Source organism: Anoplopoma fimbria, chromosome 17 (genome assembly GCF_027596085.1).
Source record: "Anoplopoma fimbria isolate UVic2021 breed Golden Eagle Sablefish chromosome 17, Afim_UVic_2022, whole genome shotgun sequence".
In the NCBI taxonomy this organism is placed as follows: domain Eukaryota; kingdom Metazoa; phylum Chordata; class Actinopteri; order Perciformes; family Anoplopomatidae; genus Anoplopoma; species Anoplopoma fimbria.
In genome coordinates, this window is record NC_072465.1 from 10,867,789 (window position 1) to 10,894,012 (window position 26,224).

A 26,224-nucleotide genomic window follows, 5' to 3' on the forward strand; every position below is an offset into this window, starting at 1 on the left:
ACATGTGGGAAGCGTAAAGGAAGGCAGTTAGTGGGAACCTGCATGGCAAACAACAAGCACGAGGGCCGAGCGTTAAGTTGGTCAGATGGACACGGGTGTGTTCATTGGTCAAAAACACAGTTGTTGTTTTTTAAATGGTTTTTATGAGGGTTTTTTTAACCAAAACACAGTGTATAAGATTAGTTTGCTTTATGTTTTTCCAATGAATTTCTTTGATAGATGTGAGCTGTTTATGTGCTGTTTGAGTTGAATATATTTGCACAGTTTAAAATCAAACACATATATTTCCAGTATAATTAGAAATTTGGTTCAACAACACACTGTCCTACAAACCACAAGCTGAACATTTTAGAGCATTTTTTCACTTCGGGTTTCGCTTGTTTTAAAATGGGTTTTTGGTTAGACGCCGGAAATAAAGTCTGTGGTTAAACACTCAATTAAGAGATTTTAAGGTTTTATTCTACAATATCAAAATACTTCAGTAAATACCCCTCTTGTGAATTTTAAAGCTTTGAAGGCGATTGCTAACAAGTGGCTAAATAAGACTACCAAACATCATCACTAGAACAGCAGTCAGCCTTGAGCTTAAGGGTGGGGACGTGAAGTCATGTGACCGTGGTGTAGTTCCTTTATAGCCTAACGTTAGCTTTTTACTTCTGCCAATATCTTTCACACTTCACAAATTTTAAAAGTGGCGTTCATTTGTGAAGATCATCTTGCTGAACAAAACGTGTAAGTATCATGAATCAGTGCGATGCTGACGTCCAGGTTGGCCTACAAAAATACATCATCCCTGCAGCACTCTGTTGGATTACAGAGATGTCCTGTAACTAATGCAGCTGCCACTTAAACCTCTGGACATCTCACTCACCGTGTCGTTCCATTAATTTCACAAGATAGCTATAAAGCTCATCCCTGAGTTACATGGAAAGGTCAGAGGTCACTCTGATGGTGTCATCAGATGACACCAGATCACAGGGTCGGTCAGCTTTAAAAGTTCCGCAATCTAACGGGTTTCCAGTACTATGCACCCCATTAGTCAAGTGAACTGCCGCACAGCTTTAAGTCAGAGGCACACATTCCTCTGAGGGATTTTAATATCTTATACAGTATTTCTAATCATATCAGGATAAATAGTGTGTGTGTGTGTGTGTGTGTGTGTGTGTGTGTGTGTGTGTGTGTGTGTGTGTATATGTGTGTGCGTGTGTGTGTGTGTGTTTATTTAGAGTTAATTAATTTTCTTGTGATCTTTTGTTTATGTTATTTCTTCTGAAGTTGCTCTTATTTGCAAAAGAGATGTTTGTCTCAATGGGATTCCCTGAATAGATAAAGCTTTACTAGAAGCTTAACTAACATGGGAATACCAAGGGGAAATAATGTGGAGGAGAGCATAAGCCTGAAAAGGTCTTATCCATTGCCTCTACTTAAATCATATAAATGAGTCTGATAAAGATTTGTATTGGTTGTAACATTAAAAAGCATAAAGGGGTTTGAAGTCTTTCTTTAGTACAGTAATAGTTCAACATGTTTGGAAACTTAAACAAGATATAACATGTTTTTCCAGTAGCTTCGTCAGAGGTGTTAGTAGGTGGATTTTGTTACCCATGACCAGTGCCAGGCTAGCTGTTCCCAGTCTAAACTAAGCTAAGCTGCTGATATATCCAGTTTCACATTTACTGTGCAGACATGAGAGTGGGATCAACCTTCTCATCTAGCTCTCTGCATCAAAGCAAAAAGACCATTTCCTAAAAAAGGGGGCAAGTCTAAATCATATTACAACTACAAGTGAAGGGATATGTCTTTCGGGTATGTGCTGCACATTAAAATGACACAGCATTTGGAAGTTTTCTACAAATTATGAGAGGAAGAACAGTAAAGTCATGTACACACTAGGGATGCGATGAATCAACGACATGGAATTGTGAAATACTTATCCATGACTATTATATTTTCTAGGGCTTTCATTTTGAAATGTAAGAACGGAAAGAGTGGATTTGGTCATCTTTGCCTTTGTCAAGTTTTAGAGGAGTTATTAAGTTTGCCATCTTGGTTCTGACTACAGAGCCTCTGTGTTGTTGTTTCATAAACATATGCGCAAATCAACCCGTTCAGCACAACGTGATTGGTGGATGTCTTTTTAAGCATTGGGAAAGCTCAGAAAAATCTACCTTGTTCCGAAAATAAGTACATTGCCTTTTCACAGCGTAATATTATGTATGAAAGCATTTGTGACGGAAGCAACAGTTAAAAAATGATGTAGACTTACCAATAATCGCAGGAGAAAAACGCCCCCAGTGTGTAAGGGCCTTAAGTCCCATGCAACTACAAAAATAGCAAGGACGCCACAATAACGTTAAAGGCTTATTTCCTTTTTAGTCCTTGATTTCCGAAGAAAGGAAAGTTGCAGATGAGTCCTGGTGACATTATCCCACCAACAAATCAGTACAATAAATGTCTATATCATCATGATCATCGTCAAGTCAAACATTAAAACACAAATTTTTTAAATGATGTATAATGATTTTACGTGCAACACAGAACCTAAATGAACAGTTGTCCATGTAAGTAATTCACTCTGCAAGCAAGCTGCTCCCTTGTAGTTGTAATTGTACTGCTCTGTCCTTCAAAGTTCACCAGCCACGCTGTTGGAGATGCTGTTTGCCAACATGGGCTTTGACTAACTTGTTCTGAGAGATCATAAGTTTATCTTTAGTGCCTTTAACAGACCCTCAAACCATGAACGGATCCAGTAGTCAAAGAAATTTAAAACAAGAGGATTAGCTTGCAGTCTTCCTCTTCCTTTATCAGTCAAATTTAACGTACTCTCATACAACTGCTCGTATGATGTATAATTAAAAGTTATTTCTCATTTGTTGTGCATTGTCCTGCGACTTTCCTGCAACAAGAGTGATTTGTGCACCTGCACAAGCCCCCGCAGTGCAGAACCTGTTGTTTAGGAAACAAAAACTATTTGGTTCAGTTTAGGAAGAGATCATGGTTTGGGTTAGAATAACTGCATTTGTTGGGTAAAACAAGTTATGTAACAAAAGTAAGGTGAAAAAAGTCAACATTGACTTTGATTTCATACGAGACACAAACAGCTGTCTCCTAGGTGAAAGTCCGGTGTTTGTCAACCCATCTACCCTGACCTCCTCCCTATGTGGACTTTGTTGCTCTTTACATTGACATTAACTGACTTCCATAGTGGCAGCATGCATTTCCAAGCTCACGATAACATGGGTTATATACGAATTACAGCGCCTTACTTTTTGTAGGTATAAGTAGGAACAGGAAATGAGACTTGCCAAAACACCAGTTCTCTTTTCTATTAACAACCACGCTCTCTCCAGCCAAGCTACTGTCTTCAAAAGCTGTGTATATTATGTTTCTACATAGCTGAGTGAAACTAAGTCCTAAGACTACTCCACCAGTGCACACTCGAGCAGGCGGGGTTTGCCCAGTTGTCAGGGATTGCAGATGTGCAAAATTCCCTTTTTTCGCCATTAGTTGTAACAATATATTTAATTAATTTCAAACGAATTCCATGACATCCGGGCGAATTCCATCTCCTGAAGAAGATCATGTGATATCATCAAGAGCCCTAAGGCAGCTACATGTGGTGAAATTGTTTTGTCAACTTCCAGGTATCAAAATTGAACTCCAGTGTAAATCCTGCATGTCTCTCCACTGTGGCTCTTACTGCCACTGTCCCAGCATGAATAAAACACAACATCAGCTCAGTTGCTAATCTGTGGGCCGGCCTATCAGAGGCATTTCTAGAGGTAAGTGTGGGTCACTATGGGTCAGAGGCACTCTGAGACTATCAGTCACTGGCCCCACGGAAAACTGCCTTGCACAGAGGAACTCACTCTCTCAGGAACAATGTGGGCGAAGCAGTTGAGCTTGACAGGAAGTGTTTCAAAAGCATTAAGTTGTTCTTTAACGCGCTGCTTGTTTAAGTAGTTATGCCAAGATTCTGAGAGACAACAACATCCCAGAGTTCGTTATTCTAGGAATGGCAGCCGTAATCAGGTTTGGCTGCGAGGTGGCAGAGTTTTACTACCTCACATTTCCACATTATAGCGCCTGGAGGAAGGGGCTTAAAATAGACTCTGAGGTAGTGTTGTGTTCTTGATGCTTCTCTCTTTGTGATGATTGCGTTGGTGATTACACGGAAAGTCTGCCCGTTCTGATGGGCCTTTGTTCTTGTGTTCCTGTTGGGAAAGGGATAGTGCTGACTGGTGATAGGGTCAAATAAACACTATACAAAGCACACCTGTAAATAAGTGCTGAAAACTTTACATTATCACTTTCAACCCATCGAGTACAGAACAAAATATTATCTTTACTTTTACTTCTATGTTTTTGGTCACTAGTGGTGTTAGAGTGATTTAGTATTAAATGCAAACTATATGATCATCTTGTTGAACGCTATGTTAAAACTAGACCAACCACCACTTTTGAAAAAGCATAAATTCATATTTCAGCCACTTGGATTATCATCTTGGTAGGTTAGTGAACATGTTTTGAAACAGTTCCCTATTTAGCATTGCAATCTCAAACAGCTGGGCTAATTTTTAACAAAACATTACTCAAACAGCAGTAAACTGTGCATTTGTTGGGGGACTGTTTTCAGCAGCGGATTAATCCACATTTGATGCTCTGGTGAGTAGTGATTTGTGGTAGCATGACCATGTAGGTGGGATTGAGTAAACTACAGTGTGTTCATGGAACTGAAGTCAGGGAACATATAACCCAGTGCAACCGGAGCCATGTTCCCACAAATGTTTTCTTATGTGCATTTTGAAGTTTTGCGTTAGAAACTGGAAAACTGCGTAATTTGAAAGAAAGATTTTACGCTCACTTGAGGTGTTTTTTTTAATGCAGTTGTTGCGTTAAATGCAAAGTGGAAAAGCCTTTGCCGAATAACTTCTGAACAATTAACTCATATCAAAGATTAGCTGTCTTCCACCGTTGTATACTCCTGTGCATTAGAATCATTGCATTCATTTTTCTACGGCGTGAAATATGGACAATACTAGCTGACATGAAAGAGCAATTGAAACTCCTGAAAACCTCTCTCCATTTTTTATCGTACATGAGTTAGATATGGTTAGATGGCTATATGAACCTGCCATATTACAGCCATGTGCAGCCTATAGTGCCAACTTCTGACCAAAGCTAGCTCCACACCAGCTGATGGAAACATGGCCCATTCACTTTCTTTTGCTACATTTCAAAATTGGCTCAAAAGTTGCTTGAGTGTTAAATTTAAAAGAACTCACTGATATGCTTTAGTTTTTAGATAATAACGGATCTCTCTGTCACAGAGTAGAAGGTATATCAGGCTTGTTAGTGGATATATTTACTATTGGTTTTGGTCTTTTCATGTGATCAATGAGAAAAATATAGAATATCACCAGACGTGATTGATAAAAAATAAGGAATTTTTAAATCAACATGTGAATATTCCAACACCCTCTTGGTACTGTTACCTCCTGTCCTCCCCTCTGACCCCACAGTTTCTCCAATGAAGGATAAAGTAAAGGGCTTGACCAGGCTCTGGAAGGGGGCCTGTAAAGAACTCATTGCAGTAACTGGATGTTATTAGGCCTACCGTGTTGTGCGACAGGCATGCTTGATCCCACTTGACCTCTTAATCCAGCCATCAAACAGCTGGAGCCAGAAGCCGTGAGACTGTCCCTGCAGGGTGGATCTAACCCACAGATTACAGGCTCAGTCTGGAGGGATGGGAGTGCTGCTCAATCGAGGATTAGTCGCGTGCCTTTGCCCTACTTCTTTCTCGCTGTCTCCGTCCCTCCAGGGACCTGCACAGGCTATAATTTCTAAATTTCAGATGGTAGATGTCGAAATCTGGTTGCTCTTTCCCTCCAGAGAAGTCCAAGGAGGCCACGTCCCTGATGGATAGATGATTAATGCCTTTATATTTCAAGTGTGAATCAAGTTAGACCCACACTCGATGGTGAAAGAGAAACTTGACCTTTTCAATCCCTGATTAGATATTCCCTTTTTAAGACCTTCAATACCATATTTTCTTTCTATTAGGAGAACTTTTCAGCACATTTATATTGTCCTTGTCATATTGCTTTTTTAAAACCTTTTTTGTCTGATGAACTCAAGTTACCGTTCATAGACACCACCTGTCATGTTCATTTTAATCAGGACAGACTTCATTTAGAGTGAAACAATAATTTTTTACATGCGCATGATGAGATGAACAATGAGAGTCTTTGGCGAATGGACTCCGTTGGGATGAAGAACAGGACAGGGTACTGGATATGACGGGGGCTGGAGGTGAATGGGGTGGAAGAGGCTCGCATGAAGTGACAACGGGGAGAACTGTTTTATGATTTGACAGGAACGTCATACAAAGTATTTGTATGACGGTCATAATCGGCTGAGAGTAGAAGCCATTCTTTTTCTCTTTCATTTTCTGATTCATACTGCTATAATTTGGAGTGACAAAAGACTTAAACTTTCAGTTTACTGTTTTCACTTTCTTGCTCACTAGCTAACTAGAGACCAGCCTCACACCAATTTAAAATCCTATTTGTGTGTCCATTATCCTCATTAACCCTCATTAAAGTTCTGAAAAGTGAAGCCAATGCTGGACTGCCCTAAACTTGCATTCTTTCTAATGGCCATCAGGGGGCGACTCAGGGATCATCAGGGGTTGCAAATCGAAGTCTGGTTGTTTAGAAGTCTATGAGAAAATGACTCTACTTCTCTCTTGATTTATTACCTCAGTAAACATTGTAAACATGAGTTATGGTCTCAATCTCTAGTTTCAAGTCTTCTTCAATACAGCATGATGTTCATTTAGTAAATGATGGTCCATTTAGAGTCAAATAGACCATAAAGCAGGGTAAGTGTATTATATAGTATGCCATGAACAAGTTATAGTATAGTATGCAATTCAAATAAAAATGAAGTGAAATAATAAACGTCATAGAAATATATTATTATAGTATATTCTGAAAAGTAACTGTTTAGTATTCCATAAAGAGTGTCATAAAAATGTCATAGTAAAGTATGCCAAAACAACTGTGACGAAATATGTCATAGTATAGTATGTCATAGGAAAGTGTCAAACAATGTCATAGTGTAGTATCTCAAAAAAATTAAATTAATATAGTATGTCAATAAAAAGGTCATCAAAAGTCATAGTTTGGTATGCCAGAGTATTCATAGTATTGTATACCATACAAATGTCATACAAATGTCAAAAAAGTGTATTATAATATGCTATGAAATTTCATAATATATATCATAGTATATAATTCCATATCAAAGTGTTGTAAAAATTGTAATAAAAAGTCATATTGTAGTATGTATGTCTTGATGTATGTAGCATGTCAAAAAATGTCATGAAAGAATACATTGTATAGTATGTCAAAAAAAGTCATAAAAAGCCAAAGTGTAGTATTTTGTTAAACATCATTCAAATAAAATCTTATAATGGTATGTTTAAAAAGTCACAAAACCCACAGTGTTCTGTATTCTCTCATGCTGTCAAAATGTCAGCCCCAGGTGGACAGAACACTCATTACATTTAATCCTATCATTACCCTGCTTGATGGCCAATTGCAGACAGGTGTGCTCAGACCATTACATGAGGCTGTCACTCAGAGCTGCAAATCTCTCTGCTCTCCATCGACCCCAAAGTCATGTGTCCCTGAATATGTAAGCATGTTGTGTTTATTTGTGGGGTTTTTTAATTCCCCTGTTAGTCTGTTGATACATCTTGAGAAAGCATTGTTGCAATTCAATACAGCAAGTGATTGTTTGTTAGTTTGACTAGTATTTATTTGTTTCATTCATCATCCGTAACCGCTTATCCTGTTAATGGTCCGGGGGTCTGTCATTGGTCGAATGGCAGGGTTCACCTGGACAGATCGCCGGACTATCACAGAGCTGACCATTCACGCTCACATCCACACCTAGGGTGTTAAGAGTCTTCAATTAACCGAAGCTAGCTGCATGTCTTTGGACCGTGGGAGGAAGTATCTCAACTGTGGGGAGAACCCACTCTGACACGGGAAGACCTGTCTAGACCGGGAACGGAACCCAGGACCCCTCTTGCTGTGAGGCCACAGTGCTAGCCACCACACTACTGTGCAACACTAGTATTTATTTGGTTTAACTAAATTTTCAATTTAAAAAAATGGTTTGGGTGACTATAAAAATACCAAAATGTAATAATTGTTAACATCTTTTTAATTTGAGAATTTAAGGTTATCAGCTATGTTCCCAGAACCTAAGAAAAGTTTGAAAAAAAAAGTATAGTGTGTCAAAAAAGCCATAGTATAGTATGTCAAAGAAAGGTATATTATGTTAAAAAATGTTATTAAAAGTCATACTATAGTTTGATAAAAAGTCATAAAAGGGCCATAATATAGTATGTCAAAAACGTCATAGTATGATATGTGGAAAACAAGTTATAAAAAAGCTCTACTGTAGTATGTTGAAAAGGGCCTAGAAAAGCCATGACATAGTATGCCAAAAGAAGTCATAGGATATTTTGTTGAAAAAAGTTATTAAAAAGTATTTCCATAGTATTCCATATATGTATAAAAAACTGATAAAAAGTAAAACCGTATTTTGTTGAAATAAGTCATACTATAGTATGTTGTAAAAAGTCATGAAAGTCAAAGTAAAGTATGTCGAAATATATCATTTAAAAGTCATAGTATAGTATTTTGAAAAAAGTGATAAAAGATATAATATATAATATAAAAAGTATAGTATGTTAAAATAATGCATACTATAGTATGTCGCAAAAAGTGATCAAAAAGTATTGTCTGACGAAAAAGTAATAGTCGTTGAATTGCATGTTAAAAAAAGTCATTCTATGGTGTGTCAAAGACAGAAATCAAACTTAATAATTTTCTCGAAAAATGTGATAGAAAGTCATAGTATAGTATGTAAAAAAAGTAATTAAAAAGTAATTAGAAAGTCATACAATAGTATGTCGAAATAATTCATAGCATAGTATGACAAAAAAAGTACATAAAGTATTAGATTAGTTCGTTGAATGATGGAATTCTATAGTATGTTGAAATAAGTGATAAACAGTCACTCTTTAGTATGTTGAAATAAGTGATAAAGTCATTCTTTAGTATGTTGAAATAAGTAATTCTAATGTATGTTGTAAAAGTCATAAAGGCATAGTATTATATAGTACAGTATGTTGAAAAAAGTGAATAAAAGTATTGTTGTCGAAAAAGTGATAAAAAAGACATAATATTGTATGTGGAAAAATGTCATAGAAGTCAAAGTATAGTATGACGTAAAATTTCATAGTATTGTTTGTCGAAAGAGGGATATTATAGTAACTTGAAAAAAGTGATCAAAAATATATACATATAAGTATAATATACAAAATAAAAATCTTTAAATAGTCATAGTATACTATGTCGAAAAAAGACATAAAAAGTCCTAGTATAGTATGTCAAATCCATTCATAGTTTAGTATATAAAAGTCATGGTATTGTGTGCCAAAAAAAGTCATTATTTTTTGTCATAAAAAGTCATCGTCTAGTGTCGACAAAAGGTTTGTCAAATAAAATCCAAAGCATTTTATTTTAGAAAAGTCACAAAAATACTTTGCATGAGTCACAACATAGATATACATTTTTTTTTATTTATACAGAGTTCAGTGGACAAATATTTGTTATTAGACTTTAACATCAGGTGATTTATTGTCATAGTTTTACTTCAATGGATGGTGGTGGGAAAAAATGGCTAGTTCTAGAGAAAGTTCTTGGCTGGATCCAAGAACACCAAATGACGTGAATCACGTGAAACTGAGGCATGAAATCAAAATGACTTGATTTACTTCTTGAGAGTAATATTGGCAGATGTTAGCCGATCCACTTCTTTTGACCTTAGTGTATCTGACTTAAAAATAAAACAAATGTTAACATTATGCCTAGAAATCAACATTGAATGACATTATCTTTATGGTTATGAGGAAAGTACGTTGGTTTGATGCCCGAAATTTTCATTAATAAGTTGTTTGAGGTAAAAAAGTATAATATTTCACACACAAGGTATGAGCTGCAATCACTTTTTTGGAATCCGTTGTTATGGATTGTTTTGCCCATTTAAATGTATTCAAGTTCAAACGGACAGGATGGGCTGTAATAATGAATCAAATCAAGTCATCTTGAGACAAATATAACCTTTCAGTGACAAGGCAGGAGCTACTATCCCTTCTTGGCAAGTGGAAAACTGAATTTCATCAAAGATATTTAAACTGGTAAAAAGTACTGGGTTGGTTATAATATAGGGAACAGAGCAGGTAACATAATGCAAGAGAGATAATTTCTATAACCCATTTGTAAATCATGAAATAATAGTTCAGTTTTCAAATATAAGGATATTACAACCTAAAAACACATATTATGGGAAACAATCGCATCGGCCACAATCGCATCGGCCACATCCCGTTAATGTCATGCCTGATTACTAACCTGCAACACCTGTTTGGCCACAATTGACCCTTTGCTAAGTCCCGCCCCCTTAATGCAGAGTAGCCAATTACAGTCTATAGCTATGGCTCCCAGTATCAGTTTTTGGCAGAGGATTTCTGAATAGGCACACCACCCCACCAGGTGATGAGTCACACTGATTAAAACCGGCTCTAATTACGGTTTAAAGTAACTAGATGCTAAACCTGCTTAGATGTCATTTTACACTTAGGTTGGATAAAGCTGTCAAAGTAGTTGATTGGTAATGCATATATTCTTTGTTGTTTTGTAGTGTGTTTTTTTGTTTTCTTGTTTAAATCAAAGTAAATGTTAATCGGATAGCATGCGTAAAGCTACACTGTGCTGTTATACTTTGTTCCCATAGAAAGGGTACAGGTTTTAAATGAATTCAAACCCTGTGTGAAGGTAGATGACAGTGTGTTGAGTCGTCAAGCCTCCGGGAAGTCCCACGTGGGATTGGTGGAACTTGTAATGTAAGTATCCTTTGTAATGTACACTGTAAATTCCCAGGTTGTTTTTGTGGACTTATGGTTGTTAAATATGTAATGTATGTTTTCTGTCTATAGTTATAGCCCACTGACGTATATTGTTTTTGTTATTTAAAAAGAATACTATATATATATATATATATATATATATGTGTGTGACCATATATGGGCCCTTTACACAGCAGCCATTTTGAGCACAGATTCAATTGATCAAATGAATTATTGGCTCATTCTATTTAGTGTGTCACAGACATTCCAGTGAGCCAGCATGCACAGTGTCCTGGCCAAACCTAAGTAGAAGAGGGCCCTAATGAATGTTATTAATGTCACCTGTGTTTACACTGTAATGAAATGGCAAAATGGCGGCTGTGATGATAAGTCAGTTGCTCCACACCCACTCCTCACTTTACATATTTCGCTTCACTGCACTGTCTTTATTGTTTTGTAGGTTAAAAAGTTAGGGTTAATCGATGTAGCGGCCGGAACTGTGCCAACATACCATCATATATTAAGCTGAGTAAAAGCAACCATCGTCTGTGTCTCTAGGCTCTGGTTTTATAATAAATACATATTTTGATATCCATATTGATCTTGAGGTGGAGGGCTAATATCAGGACTCTACAGTGCCTACATAATAAACTTTGTGTTAGCTAACTACTTCTCAGTCTGTATGGGAGCAACAGGAGGACGCCCTATATGACTTGGACACCATCTACTGGTTTAGGAATAGTACTGTTCAAAAGGGCACGGCTGCTTGCATTCGTTTTAGGCAGGGGTCTCAAACTCAATTTGGCTTGGGGCCACTGCTGGTATTGTCGTCTCATAGGAGGGCCACTTCAACGTTCAAGCACTACAAGAAAGCGCAATATTTTTGAAAATTTACTTTTTTATTTCCATGTTTTTAATAACTTATTGAAACATTGCACTGAACCAACACATACAATCCCTGAATACATTTGTGCTTTATTCTATTTCTTGCCAGAGACCTGGCAGCGCTTCTGCTCACACAGCTGAGCAACATTTGCCCTGATCAAGGTTACAGTAGAAACTCTGAGTACAGCTTCAACATGGGCATCACTAAGTACTTGCATTTATTAAAGTTCATAGTCAAGAAAAGTTTTTCACACAGATACGTGCTTCCAAAAAGGCACATTACCCGACTGAACATTTTTGACAGCTCAGGGAAGGATGGAAGTAATTCTCTCATGAATTGTCCAGTCATGTCTGCTTTTCCCTGTGCCTCTCTGAATTTAGCTTTTAGATCACTGTTGCACTGCAAGTCAATAAGTTCCATTTGCAACATACTTGGGACACTCTCCACATCAGCTGAGAAGGGGTCAGCAAACAGCTGGAAAGTGTCACAGCGTGCCTTGAAGTCAGCAAAACGCTGATCAAACTCCTGCAGAAGGTTTTCACTAGCACAGGCATATTCACCACCACTGAAGGCTGTGCCCTCCTCCACGAGAGACCTGCATGTTGTGAAATGGCTGAGATATTTTACAGAAAGCTGAGTTTTCCACAATTTCAGTTTAGCGGAGAAGGCTTTCACATTTTCATAAGCTGCAGTGATAAGCTGACCAGGGCCCTGGAGCTTCAGGTTAAGGATGTTCAGCTCCTGTGTTAAGTCCACTAGGAATGCAAGGTCCATAACCCACCCTGGATCATCAGGTTCAGGAACATCCATTCTGTCATCTTCCATGAATTTCTTCACTTCTGCTCTTAAGTCAAAAAATCTCTTCAGGACACTACTAAATGATGTACTTTTACTAAAGTAAAGTACATCACCATATGTTGTAAAAAGGCCCTGAACTGGCGGTGCTGTAAACTCCTGGACCTGATGTAACTGATACATCTCAGGACAGCAGACATGACATGCTGCACAGTGCCTGTTGGTGTACGATGCAGAACGACTGCTGGATCTGCATTTTCCTCTAACTTTCTTTGAACCAGCGCTACCAGTCGGTCATAGACGGGGCTCCATCCGTGGTAATGCACCAGTCTGTTCACAGCTCCTGGAATATATCCTTGGCTGTGGTGCGGCCGTGCATTGGACACAAACTCAGCAGCTCTTCTGTTTTATCGGGGACTGTTATTGCCGACGGACAGGTGTCGGTATGTGACTGCAGACCACATTAGGCTACATTATTTTCTTACTTTTCTTTTATCTCGCCGCGTACGCATCACTTTGATTTATTTTGTCAGAGAGAGACATACATACGTATAATGTCCCGCTGGGCAGCAACTTAAAAAACTTTTTTTTCGAGGTGTTGTGAACGCAGCGCGCTGGGACGAATGTCCGCGTTTAATAGAAACGAGGCAGCCAGCCAGGCACGGAGAGAACTCTCCATGGCAACGCTGCTGTAACTGTCACTCATTGAGAATGTTTCTCTGCTTGCATCAAGCCCGGTCGATGTCCCGCCCCCGAGAGCCATATACCCCACCGTGATTGGTAGGTTCGTTCAGCTCCGCACACAACACTGTAAAGTGCCATTCATATAAAACTCGCGGGCCGCACTAACATTAAACGTTCATATTAAGGTGGGGGCCACAAAATATCGTCTAGCGGGCCGCAATTGGCCCGCGGGTCGCGAGTTTGAGACCCCTGGTTTTAGGTGAACTGGGCCTTTAAAGCAGGACGCCGTTGATGTTCCTCCATGACGGTCAAAGCTGAAGCTTTCAGCAACAGACGGGGAAAGGACAAATTCAAATCTGATTTGCAACATGCTTGTCCCCTTTAGAGATGTGGAGATGGGGCCCATAATAACAAGGGCTTCTGGGAAATGATGTCTACAGTCAGAGAGCATTAATAAAAACACTGGTGTGAGATAACAATGACCAGATTTCTCTAAATTACTCTAATTCTTATAAAAGTGTCAAACTTTGGACTGTTTGGATGAATCTTTATTTGCTTGTCAGCATATTGCTGCTACCATGACAACAGAAATTATGCTCAGTTTCCTATTAAAATTAGTTAACTGTTAATATTTTTCATTTTTTATTTATAGATATTAACTTATACATTATTATAATTAAGTTATTGTTATAACACTATATATAATAAAGTTTTTGCATGTTGTGACTGAGACTTGTCAAACATGAGAAAGGCCCATCATTGTCTGAGGAGATACTGTAGCCTAAAGCAGTGTTTCACAAATTTTCTGGGGGTTGACTTTTTTTTTTAAATGACAAACCACAACTCACAACAGGCTTACTTATCTATAAATTATGAGAGGCGAATTTGTGAGTAAATGGACCTTCATGACCATTTCTACAGTCATTTCCACATCACCAACCATTCATTTTGAAGAGATGTACGTTTGATTTATCAAAATTTGGTTTAAAGCATGTGTTGTTGAAAACATGTTAAATACTTTATAAATGAGACCAAATTAACACATTTAGTTAGAGTTAACAGGCATCTCATTCTTAACATTTCCTCTCATCAGTTAAACAAACAGAATGTAGGCTAGACTTTCAGATCAGATTAAAAGGTTAATAGGTAGACTACAATATGAACATTCTTGCTCCCTCGTGTGGCTCAAAGCTTTGACTATGGAAAAGATTTAGCACATTTATTTGGCAACCTTAATAAAGTCTCTTGTGACCCACCTGAGGGTCCTGAACCAGTCTTTGGAAATAACTGTTCGAGAGCAATCACATAACATGAGACTTTAATCACTGCTTCAACTAAGGTTCTCAGTACTTGTGTCAACATGAACGTTTACTTTTTAATACATTTGCAAACATTTCTAAAACCCTGTTTTGGCTTTGTCATGGTGAAGAATTGAGTGTAGATGATTTGCGGGAAAAATTTAATTTAAATGGGTCTGACTACTTCTTGGATGCACTGTAGATATGGATGGGTGGTTAAATTGTCTTAAGGATCCAATAAAGGTCCCTTGTGTTTTGCCCAACATATGTAGGCTATGATCTCTCAAAGTTCTAATTTAAACAAAATGTGTTTCACAAGTTTCTTGTCATTGCAACAAAGTTATCATGTTGTGAGTAGAGTTTGCTTAAATGAGATTAATTGGTTTTGTGAAATATAGAACATTTTGTTATGTCAAAATAAAGTGATGTTACAAGAAACAGTTATTTTAGAAACTGAATCTTTCGGCATCATGAAAACCTGAAAAGAATCTTACTAAAACCTGAAAAAATCTTATAAGAAACGGAGCACATTCACATCTTTACTATGATGGCAGCAACACGCTGCCAAAGATCTTTGGTCTCGTTCCCTCCATTAAAGTGGTCATTGGGTTATGATCAAAGGCTCTGTATGTGCAGGGTTTTTACCGTCTCACCTGTGGCCCCGTTACCTTCATCTGTTCATGTTGGATGGTGCTCAGATTTATGAGATCCTCTTTACAAGTTTGGTCATTTGTTTTTCGCCGTACTGCTTTTTATTCAAGCATCCTATAAATCATCTTACATTTTCTTACCTGGTCAAGACGAAAACACATTCTCATTTCATAAAACAAAATGAAATGAAGGCCTCCACACGACGCCGTTCTGATTGTGCTTTGATTCTTTAATTCATCTGTGTTTGGCTCTGCCATTCTGTAAACCCACAGCTAAATAATAAATAACAAAACAGATAGAATTATTACAAGAAGGTAGTAACTCATGACATAATGCATATAAACACATGAACAGGCATGTTTTCCACATGGGCTTGCTGCTGCTGCCGTAGAAAAAAGAAAATCTGACAAACCGTACGAAATCAAAAGTAGCAACAAAATAAAGCAGATGCCCCGCCAGTGAAGGAATGCACAGCGTGAGGTGTCTGTAAGGCAACTGGAGAGTAGACGGCACACTGTGTGCGTGTGTGTGTGTGTGTGTGTGTGTGTGTGTGTGTGTGTGTGTGAGTGGCAATGTGGCACCATGGAATAGACACCGTTACGATCAAAACCCAGAGAAGCCCCTCACATGAGAAGGCTCTCAGGTTCCATTTTGGTACAAACTGGACTTTAGAAACAAACACAAATAATCTTCTGAATTAACAAATCCTCATCTCCTCTCGTCAAGGTGCATTAATCTGTGGACTCATATCCACCCCCTCCGCAAACTATATTAACCACACATCCAAAAAGGCTTTCAAAGTCCTGGGAAAAAGACGAGGCAATCGTTTGACGGGAGTAAACATCTCAGAGTATGTTTGTTGGTGTAAACTGTAGACGCTGACGCGGTCGATCGTCGCAGCGGACCTCTGACCTGCGGCTCCGTGGTCGTCACTCCAGGTCCTGAAGGTTGATTGTGCTTCCCGTGAACTGGGAGTTGTCCGAGCCGTTGTCGTCCTCCGTCATCACTGAAGGTTCCTTTTGAGGAAACAGTCACACAGCTCAGTTCTCTAATATTCAAACTAGGGTTGCCAATTGTCAAACATTTCCATGGGAAGTTAACCATGGGAATCTTGGCAAAATTTAAATACAAGAAAATCCTACCCTCTCGAAAGTGTGTGGGATTTAGTGGGATCTAGGGGTGCAGCTGCAGACTGCAACCAACTGAAAACCCCTCCGCTCACTCCTCTCTTTCCAGGACTGTGGTAACGTGAGTCACAGAATGCAAAACCATGGCAACCCCGTTCACTTCGCTCTGAGGCCATCAATACCATATTAACACTAAATTAGGAGCAAGGGAAGTCAGTTTTGCACTCTGCGGGTTACCATAGATTGACAAGAGTGTGCGAGACATACAGTGGCCTTCAGGTAACATAAAAACAACGAAGTCTATTTTTAGAGCAAGTTTTTAGTTTTTGATCAGTCTGGGCTACCATAGAAACATCACGGACTGACATACACATGATTCCATGTTATAAAACATTTACTTTATAAAGGGAGTTGTTTTCAACCCTAAGTTTGCACAAAGCCCACAGCATTGGCTCAAATTGCCAAAAGGCCTTTCCCCACTAGTCTGCTCGCTAACTCACCACCCGGCACAGATATCTGACAACCAGAGTTTATTATCTTGTTACATTTGGTATGGATCTTGTTACAGTCCACAATGGATCTATTTGGCAAATTGAGGATGACTTATGATGTGGTAAAAGGTTTTTATCTGCGCGTCATTGTCAATACCGCCTGAGCAAATACACCTGTTATTACCATTTTATCTTTGTTAACTCTCATTCCTATGGAAGTTTCCACATTGAATATTCCCGTCATTTTGCAAACCTGATCAAAATTAACCAGAAAGAATATGTCAGAAGTCATTACACCCACCACATTCACACCGTGTGGAAAAGTTCACTTGTGATTAGCACATAGTAGATACTATAAATATACTGCTCAGTCAGGGTTTTCCACTCTTTTCTACACATCATTTTGAGGGATTCTACCAACACTAACATGTTCCTCTCTGTGGAAGGCTGATAAGATAAAGATGCGCTGACTTTGGCCATAACTTATTTACGAAATCAAGCCTTGTTGTTCATTTTCAAGCAAAGGAAAAATAAGAGAATGTTGAACTAATATTTGCAAGCTTTTTTGAGACATTTGACTTTTTAAATGACTATAAAAATGTGTCAACTATTTCCAGGTTTTGTAGGACACATGGGATCCCCGACATTGCTAACACAAGCTGTCAGGTCGATCACGGTTTGGAAACGTAATCTGTTCACTCTGAATTCTCAAACTGAAATGTCATCAATAAGAAAATGTGGTTTGTATGTGTTGTTTTAACAGACAGGACTCTGCACATTTTTATTTCTCTAATTTTTCACTCTGTCATTTCCATTTGTGAATGTATTAAAATAAAATAAATCTTTCTGTGTCACAATTTTCATTGAAATGTTAATTAAAACCTCACTCTATCACTTGGTGGAGTTGTGTTAGAATAAAAAAATGTTTTTCCCACCTGTAAAATGTTGACAGGCAGGTCTGCAGTGAGCTGAGAGTGGGAGCTGGAAGGCTGAGAGCTCAGCTGGAAGGCCAGGTCGCCATCACTGGCCGGGTCGTCCTGCATTTACATACAAACACCATCAGCAAGTCTTACAACAGTAGATACGCTTTTCTCTCAATCAATAAAGTATTAGAATCAGTTTAGTCAGGTGGTACACACACACACACACACACACACACACACACACACACACACACACACACACACACACACACACACACACACACACACACACACACACACACACACACACACACACACACACACACACACACACACACACACACACACACACACACACACACACACACACACACACACACACACACACACACACGTGATCTCACCTGTAGCAGCTGAATCTGGACATACTGGGCCCCGGTGACAGGGTCACGCAGGGTCAGGCCCCCATTGGCTGCTGCCGCTCCTTCCCCATAACGGACACCAGAGGGAGCCATCGGTGAAGGAGCCGAAGCGGCCTTTAACCCTTTAGTTTTCCTCTGACTCGATCCTGAAGCTCCTGGATTGATCAAAAAGAGAACACCACCATCACTCACTGTAGAACTGTCCCTTTAGTCCCTTTTCTCCCGTCTGTCACTTCTAGGAGCATTAAATAAAGGCCTGAAATCGGTCCTCGTGTCTTACCAGAGGAGGCTGAAGGACCTCTTTGCTTCTTCTTTTTGGCCAGCTGGATGGCTCTGTAGTCAGTCCTAGCTGAGCCTCCACTCTCCTGGCACACAAAAAAGGTACACATAAGTTACTACACACCACTATGTTGGCTTTTCAGGGTTAATATCAACTACAGTCAAGCTGCTTATAGAAGATATTTGTGCCTTTTCCCCTTTCACATAATAGAATACAACACCCAAATGCACCTTTCCTTGAAAGACTACTCCATCCATTTAGCATTGTAGTCCTTTAAGATAAGATAAAAACTTAATTGTCCTTATCTTATCCTTCAATTCTATAAAATTGTCAGACTAACAATGGGGAGGTTTTAAAAAAAAAAAGATCAAAATCAAAGCATAATCAGTGACTCCCTCTGGAGACACTTATGGCTTTAGAAAACATTTCATATGCAGTAGTACTCCCAGACTCCTGTAGAACAGGAGGGAATGAAACCCCTTTAAACTGAGCTGCATGGCAGCATGAACACTCACCAGGAAGCTGCTTGGTGACACAGCAGTGAGTTCCTGGTCTTTCTGTGGGCTGAAGCTGCTGCTGTGACCGGGGAAAACGAACTGGGTGAGGACTTTCCCTCCCTCTTGAGGTCCCAGCACATCCACACATCCCAGCAGAGGCCCCGCTCCCCCCTGGCCACCCACCTCCGCGACCTTCGAGGGTGAGGCCAGCAGCTCGGCTACAGGGGCCACCACCAGGGAGGCTGTGGGCTCCACGCTCAGGGCACTGGAGGAGCTGAGTGGGTGCTGCAAAGTGGGGTCCACGGAGGAACCGGCACCCTGCATGGTGAGAGCCGTGAGGGTTCCCAGAGCCTCCGGCGTAACCGTCTGCACATCATCCAGATTGAGAGTGCCCTGGGGGGGCAGAACGTCACCCACTGATCCTTCCAAACCGTGGTGGGGGCCCATGTCAGCACTGGCTGCCAAGACTAGAGGGTCCACGGCTTTGGCCAACGTGGTGCTGGTGCCGGTCCCCAGAGTGGTGCCGACCGAGGAGGGGTCGATGGTGAGGATGCCCGAGCTGACCAGGGAGAGGTCCATGGTGAAAGTGCCGTTACAGCCGCTACCAGCAACAGGAATCCCCACCCCGATGCCAGTGGAGGGTGCAGCACCACCAGGCACAGCGGAGAAAAGAGAGCTGAGGTCAAGGTTGGTCAGCTGGTCGCCCCCGGAAATACCGGGCCCAGCAACTGTTGTTGGGGTGGAGCTGATGAGCTCGCTGCTGGGGGTCAGGGTGGGCGTGGTCTCCATCTGACTGAGAACATCTGGGATGGATAGAGGGAAAAAAGAAAATCGGGAAATGTCACGGTAGTAATGATTTTGTGGAGTACATTTTTGAGAGTGTGCACCCCTGTGTCTGTCCACAGCTAATCTCACATACAGTTGCACCAAATTGAATAATATTCAGGGTGGCCAGTTATGACTAAATGCTCAAGGACCTTACGTGGTTGCTGTGACTCAAAACACCTGTTATTGCTTGTTCTATACTGCCATTGACTGCCTGCTGACTCTTCACAAACTACTTTAAACAGTCTCCCGGGCGCTAGGGGCCGCTAATGATAACACAGCTGAGTGCATCGCCAACACCCAGCCACTACTCTGCGCCCACAGTGAGGGAATAACAGTTTGTGGTGAGTTTGGCTGAAAGCTCAAAGATCTACCAGTACACACACTGCTACATACCTCTTGGTCGCTGCTCCGCGGCTCACTTTTATTATTTTGGACGCTAACAAAACCCAGTGAACAGACTGCTGTACTGCTCTGAAACTGAGCTGATGCAAAGCAGGCATACAGCTTTGTTGTGTAATTTAGTTTTTGTCTTAAGCGACAACTTTCAGCTGATTGCCTGCATTCATTGCCGTGTGTTTTACAACAGCTTACAGCACATTGGACTCTGGACAGGGGTTAGCCAGTTGTGGGTGGTATTCATTCAATCCCACAGAGCTGTACTCTATGATGGATCAGTTACAGCTATGAATACAATACATAAGTCATACCAGCCAAAACATCTTTGAGGACGTTTTATGGTACATGTTTTTGTTGGCTAAGGAAAACTCAGCATAGAGGTGTCCTGATCATGATAATCATATAATGAAAATCTCATATTGTATAACATTTAATTGTACACAGACATAAGTGGGCCACCTATGAGCTGCATCACTCTAATAAAGGAGGAGTGATAAGTAGTCAAACTATCCCGTTAAATGCAATACTGTGATGGTACTAACCAGGACTGAGGTGGTGGTGTTTGAGCATGTGGCTCTTAAGGCTGCTGCGGGAGGAGAAGTGCTTTGAGCAGTTGGCCACAGGACAGCGAGTCCTCAGGGTACTGGCATCCTGCTTATGCTTCTTGGAGTGGATGTACAGGCTGCTGCGTGCTGAGAACTTGGCATTGCAGCCTGAGAAACATGAAGGAAACAAAAGCAATAACTGATTACCTCTTCAGATGATGTGAAACTACCCAAAGAGTAAATAAACAATTTTAACTGCAGGGAAAGGAAAAATAAAAAGTCCTCCCTGTTCATATGTAACTAATCCAACAGTTTTATTAGTTCAAACGTACCTTCTGCATGGCACTGGAAGGGCTTGGTACCCAGATGGGTGATACTGTGACCCTTCAGGTGCTCTGCCCGGGTGAAGGATTTCCCACAACCCTCCTCTGTACAGACAAAGCGTCGGTCATCATCGTGTTTCCTGATAAACACAGAAGGATAGAGGTCAGTATAGGTACAACTGTTGGACGGGGAGAAAGTCTACACTTTGAAAATAGAAAAAAAATCCCTCAATTTTGATGTAACTATATAAAACCCCGAAATAACAGGTAATATGGCATGGGGAACTAAAACCTCCAGTTTAATGAAACATATTGGTTTTCAACACATACATTTCACCAATAAAGCAGTGCTGCAACTGTAAACTGAAGTTTATTAAAACACAACAGACGTCAACAGGAATGCTACTTTATGCCACAAAATATTCCGTATCAAAGCCTAAAGGAACTGCATCCACACCTGTGACACAAAACTAAAACTAATCCGATTGACTTGTATGACAAATCTTAGTTTTACAGAACTTGTACTTAATGCAAAATGTTGTGTGTGGATCACAAAACCCCTTGTAATGTCAAAAGGGGAAAATGTCTTTAGTCAGGGTAGCTCTACTCCTTATTTGACATCGCATCATAGTAACTGTTGGCATTCGCCCAGTTCAGCACTTACCGTTTATGTCGGAGCAACTTAGACATGCTGGTGAAGGACCAGCCACAGCCCTCCGAGTCACAGACAAACGGCCTCTCACCTGGAAACAGGACATTAGATGTTCATTTAGCAGTGCACCTACAACCAGTATGACCATGATAGATAATTTGTGACCAGCTAATTTTGGGCTAATCCCAGGCTTTCTGCTGTCACACAGCTGGTCCACATGTATCTAGTGTAGCCGCCGCTTCACAGCTAACCTGCTACTGAGGGAGTTTGGTTTGGAGGATTCAGTACAGGCAAACCTTAGGCTACATCCACACGTCTACGTTTCTATTTTAAAACGCATATATTTTGCTACGTTTACACCTAGTGTCCACACTACTCTGGAGTTTAAAACCCCACAAAAATGGATGCGTTTGAAAATGCTGCTGACGCGTGTTACTTTGAAAACCCCAGGGTTACCTCATAGTGAGGACAGGCGGAAAGTAAGACCTTTGAAAACAATGATGCAAACACACGTGGTTCACTACTTGATCAGGTCTTAGCAATCGTGACTTTCGACTACCAGTGTTAAATTCAACATGGATAACTGATTACAGGTGTTGCTGACCTTGTTGTCTATACTATCAGCTGTTGTGCAGCTCAATTCTGCTACTGCTTAAATGCGGAGGTAGCAAGTTCTTATTGGAGCGATTCGCAAATGTCAGTCTGGCAGCTTTATCAGCCCTACAGAGCGGACATCCATGGTCAAGGTTTGCTGCTTTGAGGAGGTCTTTTCTTTTCTTAACAATGCTTATTTTGTTTTGCCCAACTATTGTGAAGTTCACCAAGAAACTGTAAAGGAACAAAAGCATTAATGCTCTTCAGTCAGCTGGGACTTCAGCCACCAGCAGAGCTACGAGTGAGAACAGACAACAACAAAACCCAGGGAAGTAAGAGACGTGTGTTGACCTGTTTTTATACAGTCATAATCTAGTAAACTTTGATTTGTAAGTGTTTTAAAGTACATTTGAAGTGTGTGATTGAGAGAGATAGATAAGAACAATATCTGCAGCATTGTAACCAAGTTTGAAAAAAAACAAAAACATTTGTCTGTTTGAGTATATGGAGGAAGATTATTGAGGAAGATCTTCGAAGTATCAAGCATGACCCTGTATTATAAAGAGTACTATAATACTCTAACTAAGCAACCATGTTGCATGCCCAGTGTACGTGAATAGTCAAGTGTTCGTTTTAAGGCGTGCTAGTATGGACAGAAAACTATGCTGAAACGCCTGTGAGGAGGGAGATCAGCTTTGTTTTAAAATCCTGTTCCTAAACGGAAACGTACGAGTGTGGTGGTAGCATTAGGTTCCTGTGACAATATAATGTTTTGGAAAGATGCAAACAGCTGCTCTAATCTGAAATGAGTGAACAGAGGGCAACACATTAGTAGCATCATGTGATTGAGGGATGACTTATTCGTTAAGAAAATAGCCTCAAACATTCACACTCTGTGGGTGCATTCCCTCCCTCCCACTCGGGTGAAGTCATAGCAACATTATTGACTACTGTGATCTTGCATCAGCTCACCGGTGTGACTTCTCATATGGATCTTGAGGCGACAGGCCTTGTCATACGTCTTATCGCAGCCCGGGTAGGTGCAGGTGAAGTGGCCCGTTTCTCTGAAGTGAGTGCGATTGTGGGAGAACAGGGCACTGAAGGTGATGAAGGTTTTCTCACAGCCTGCATGTGACAGAGGGAAACATGAAGGACGACCATAGTAGATGGTCTTTAAAGCATCAGACTGACAGAGAAGACTAATATGGTGGGGTGTTCACAGTTTACTAGCATCATCTTCCACATTAGCGACTCCAGTTGCTTTGTCTTTGAGGTGATCCGCTTCACATCCAATGTTAAGCATTTAACTGTTGTATAACACCATAACATCTGGCAACAGCAAATGTAGAATGTGTATAAAGATATGGGGGAGTTGTATTATGATAAAATAAAAGCTAATTATTTATATATAAAGAAATATTCAGCTTGTGTTACCTGGGAATTCACACTTGTGGGGCCTCTGCGGCTCGAAGTGGACCCTCTGGTGATTGGTGAGTCTTGTAGCACTGCGGAACCTCTCGCTGCAGATCTCACAGATGAAGGCGTTGTCCTGCTCGTGGACTTTGATGTGAGCCTTGAGGTTGTAGACCGTGGTGAAACGTCGCCCGCAGCCTTCGAACTGACATGTGTGTGGCCGCTGCTTGTCGTGGGACTGAAGATGGCGTTTCAGCTTGTATGAGGTGGCGAAAGCCCAGCCGCAGCCCTCTACGGTGCACTGGTAGGGGCGTGGGTCCTCTGCATGGTGCAGGAGGTGAACTTTGAGCTTCTGACGTGTGTCGAATATGCTGGAGCAGCCTGGTTCTGGGCACCCAAAAGAAGCCACAGTGTCTTTCTTGGAACGTATTAGCGGCACGGACTGGAAGTCCCCATTGTCACAGTCTGCCACAATGGCTTTGGGGGACGGGGTGATCAGGTCAGCCTCTGTTACAGCGCACAGCGTGCTCCCTTCCTGCTTGACTAAGGGACAGGAGTCCAGAGATGTCCCAAGTTCTGATAATGAGCAATCATCCACCAGAGCCAGCTCAGAGTCACTCACAGACAAACCAGGCCTGGGCTCTTCCTGCTGGCTGGAGCTGGACACCGCCAGGGTGCTGATCTTCCCGATGGATTTAGTGCCACTGTCATAGTTGAGAAGAACAATGTCCTCATGATCTTTCATGCCCAGGTGCTCCTTTAAGCTGACCATGTCGTCCTCTTTGTGCACATATCCCTCTGGTGGGGCAGCGAGAGTCAGTATCCCGTTTTCTATGGTCACTATGATGCTTTGGTTGTTTATTGTGATAGTACCGGAAAAGGTTTCGCTCGCGGGCGGAATTGTGGAGGCCGTGCCCGGGTGTGCACTGCCCTGCAGCCCCGCTGAGCCCGTAATAAAGTCCGAGGTGTCCATGGCTTCCGCGACACCCGAATTCCCCGAAATCAAGGCACTGCTCTCGTCAACACGAGAGTGCGACGAGAGCTCCCTGACCAGTTTACCTTCATTGTTTTCGGTACAAATCTGGCCACAAATCTTATCGCCATATTTGTTTGTCAAAACAACGTCTTCGACAGTGTGGTGATATACAGTCTGTTTCGCGTTACTCACGGTAGAATGGTCGTTCAGTAAATTGAAAACATGTTCGGTTTTTTTCAGGGCCTGGGTATCGAGACAGTTCAAGTTGTCATTAGCTTCATAAAGGATAACGTCACTGCTGCTGCCCACCTCCATGGAGCCACAGGGGCTTGCATTAGAGCGCTCTGCTCTAACGCCTTTCACTCGTCCAACGCCCTCCGAGGACACATCCGGTCGCTGTTTGCTCGCTTCACAGCTGCCATCCTCCTGAACCACATTAAACACAACGTACAGCTCCTGGGAGCTTTTATCAGCCCTGCTCGCGGCGTTGAAGCTCCCCGGCACAGTAGCGCTGTGGCTGGTCAGTGAGGGCTGCTTGAAGGCGCCGTCCTCACGCTGCTGCCGTAAACCTGGCGACGGTAACGTTAAATGCCTCTGTGGCATCGGTTCCTCTTCCCCTTCAAACAGAGGGAGCGCCATTTGCATTACAGTGTCCCCGCTTTCTACCCCGTATTTCCAGGCAGTCCTCACAAACTCCCGCGAACTGAGCAGCGCCTCGAGCTCACTTTCTTTATCCGTGTTCACGTTATGAAGTCCGACAGTCTGCCCGTTGCCCGGTACATTTGTTTTATCGGTCTGTTGCTGTTTACTGCTCGGCGAACAAGCCGCTCCGCTGCCATTTTCCGCCAGTAGGTGAAACGGTGATGTCCTCGGCCCGGTGTTGTTGTTGTTGTCACTTTGTGGCTCAGGCTGCCCCAATAGTCCGTCCGCTTCATTTTCGGTGGAAATAAAACGAGGTAACGGCCCCGTCGCTGAATGAAGAGCAGACAAATTGGTTCTGTGTAGGGCGCCATGTTGAGTGTGAATGTTTTGGGCACCAGAAAGCCCCTGGATTTCCATCTTGGTATCCCTGTAGCAGCGACACAGAAAAGGCCCGCCCTAGTTGACGGAGGCGTTCCAGAGAGCCACTCCACGGTTTACAGGAGACCGGATGATGCTTTCAGGCTAGAATGGAAATTCTGTATACACGGTTGGAGCGAAAAACATCAGCGATCTATTTTAATAACTACCAAAGCCTTGTGGAAATACGGATTTTTCGCGGGACAGACTTTCACAGTAGCTTTTTTAATTTTGACACGTAGAAGAATAAAAGCTTGTAGACCAGACTTATAACTAAATTGACGAACAAACTAAAAATCAACCATATTTCAAAAAGCCCATGTCAGTGTTTCAGTTTACCTTTTCAGTATAGAGTAGCTGTATGAAAGTACAACAACTAGGCTACAACATTATG

At 41.2% G+C, this 26,224-nt stretch overlaps 1 protein-coding gene across 1 annotated transcript; it reads right to left on the reverse strand.

Moving 5' to 3' along the window:
* Positions 1 to 15,390: 15,390 nt before the first annotated feature.
* si:dkey-156n14.3 (zinc finger protein ZXDC) lies at positions 15,391 to 26,089 on the reverse strand. Its single transcript, XM_054617583.1, has 10 exons — positions 23,817 to 26,089; positions 23,355 to 23,507; positions 21,801 to 21,879; positions 21,146 to 21,276; positions 20,811 to 20,981; positions 19,063 to 19,847; positions 18,548 to 18,632; positions 18,250 to 18,422; positions 17,858 to 17,959; positions 15,391 to 16,320 (listed from the first exon to the last, which is right to left on the reverse strand). Exons 1-10 carry the CDS (start codon positions 25,828 to 25,830, stop codon positions 16,234 to 16,236), a joined length of 3,780 nt encoding a protein of 1,259 aa, XP_054473558.1. The 5' UTR covers positions 25,831 to 26,089; the 3' UTR covers positions 15,391 to 16,233.
* Positions 26,090 to 26,224: the final 135 nt, after the last annotated feature.

Coding starts and splice junctions, on each gene's coding strand:
- si:dkey-156n14.3 (XM_054617583.1), bottom strand. CDS start 25,830: ATGGAAATCCAGGGGCTTTCTGGTGCCCAAAACATTCACACTCAACAT. Junction 20,982..21,145: donor CTTCCAGTGCCATGCAGAAG/GTACGTTTGAAC, acceptor CATGTTTCTCAG/GCTGCAATGCCAAGTTCTCA. Junction 18,633..19,062: donor TGTCACCAAGCAGCTTCCTG/GTGAGTGTTCAT, acceptor TTTGTGTGCCAG/GAGAGTGGAGGCTCAGCTAG.